Source organism: Eumetopias jubatus, unplaced genomic scaffold (genome assembly GCF_037043125.1).
Source record: "Eumetopias jubatus isolate StellerSeaLion01/CBP00866 unplaced genomic scaffold, mEumJub1_p1.0 scaffold_160, whole genome shotgun sequence".
In the NCBI taxonomy this organism is placed as follows: Eukaryota; Metazoa; Chordata; class Mammalia; order Carnivora; family Otariidae; genus Eumetopias; species Eumetopias jubatus.
In genome coordinates, this window is record NW_028274966.1 from 139,177 (window position 1) to 140,767 (window position 1,591).

Below are 1,591 nucleotides of genomic sequence, written 5' to 3' on the forward strand. Positions count from 1 at the left end.
CCCTTACTATTTTCCTGAACTTGTTTTGTCCAGGAAGCATGACAGCTACACTGTGCTATCAAAACATCAACTGGCAAAAACATCACTGAATTATAAAGATAATTGGAAACTTTGAAGTTAAGGTCATTAAGTTCATATTTGAACCATAAATAGCAAAATATAATGGGTCTTCATTAAATAAGGAAAGCAAATGGTCTTTCATGAGTACCTGAGCATCTAAAAAAAAAAAAAAAAGAAGTCTAGGGAACTTGCTAACGTATCAGTGCCATTTCAGAAAGAATAAACACAAACAAGGAAATGACTTGTGTCCTGGGGGTCATCAGCAGCTGCCCAGGGTATATAAAGGCCCCAGAGCCTGACAAAGACATTCACACCTGACAACACCCAAATCCTCTCACCAGTCCAACCCAAACCAACCCCAGACATCACCATGACCGGCTCCTGCTGCGGCTCCACCTGCTCCTCCCCGGGCTGTGGGGGAGGCTGCTGCCAACCCTGCTGCTGCCGTGACCCCTGCTGCTGCCGCCCCGTGTCCTGCCAGACCACGGTGTGCCGCCCCGTGACCTGCACCTGCCGCTGCACGCGCCCCATCTGTGAGCCCTGCCGCCGCCCTGTCTGCTGTGACCCCTGCTGCCTGCAGGAGGGCTGCTGCCGCCCCATCAGCTGCTGCCCCACGTCCTGCACGGCCGTGGTCTGCCGCCCCTGCTGCTGGGCCTCCACCTGCTGCCAGCCCATCTCTGTGCAGGCGCCCTGCTGCCGTCCCCCCTGCTGCCAGCCTGCCCCCTGCCGCACCACCTGCAGGACCTCCCCCTGCTGCTGAGAAGTACATTATCACTGATGGTCCCCAGTAAATGGTGGCGTCCGTCCATCCTGCTCTTCATGACAGAACGGCATGCCTTTTCTGAGAAGCCCGTTTCACATCTCTTCAGTCTAGCTCAGAATAGGCACTGGAGCCCCCTTTTCAGACTGACTACTGATGAAGAGTACCCTGTCCTCTCAGGACCCCTGTCTAACTCCTCAATCACGTCTTCTGTCTTCTAATAAACTTAGTATTTCCAACATAGAAATCATGGTCTTTGTGATACTTTCTTTCAGCAGGTTCTGTCTGTTTTGTCGGGAGACATTCAAAGCAAGATGCAGAAAAATCCTCTCCAACTGTTCTCTAAAATACCCTAAGTCTGGGTAGTTTCCTTATTATTCTTGTAAGGGGAATTTATAAGGCACAGTAACCAAGTGAGAAAGGTGGGCACGGCTAAATCTTCATCACACATACAGAGTCAGATGTGCTAACAATCCAGACGTCTCAAACATCTGAGAAATGTCCTTTAACAACAGCCAGTAAGGAGGCTGCATCTAGGCTGATACTTACATCCCTGGGATGAGGGTTCATTCACTGACCTGACACCTGTTAGCATAGCTTAGAAAATCCCGTATGTTAGAGGTGGAAAGAACCTTAGGCAACATCTGGCCAAACACGTTTGTGAAGCTGAAGAGCAATGAGTAATGAAAGATTAAATAAGTTTCTTACTAATATAATTAAAATCACTGATGTTCAGAAAAGACCCAGGAGACCGTAAGCCCCCTGACATTA

The 1,591-nt window shown here is 49.3% G+C and overlaps 1 protein-coding gene across 2 annotated transcripts; it reads left to right on the forward strand.

Annotated features, from left to right (window-relative positions):
* The first annotated feature begins 430 nt into the window (after nt 1-430).
* LOC114198383 (keratin-associated protein 2-3) lies at nt 431-820 on the forward strand. 2 transcript variants are annotated; one of them, XM_088020778.1, is made up of 2 exons: nt 431-443; nt 483-820. In XM_088020778.1, exons 1-2 carry the CDS (start codon nt 431-433, stop codon nt 818-820), a joined length of 351 nt encoding a protein of 116 aa, XP_087876904.1. The 2 variants fall into 2 exon arrangements, with proteins under 2 accessions (XP_087876904.1, XP_027945572.1); XM_028089771.1 differs by having other exon boundaries at nt 431-820.
* The last annotated feature ends 771 nt before the right edge of the window (nt 821-1,591 follow it).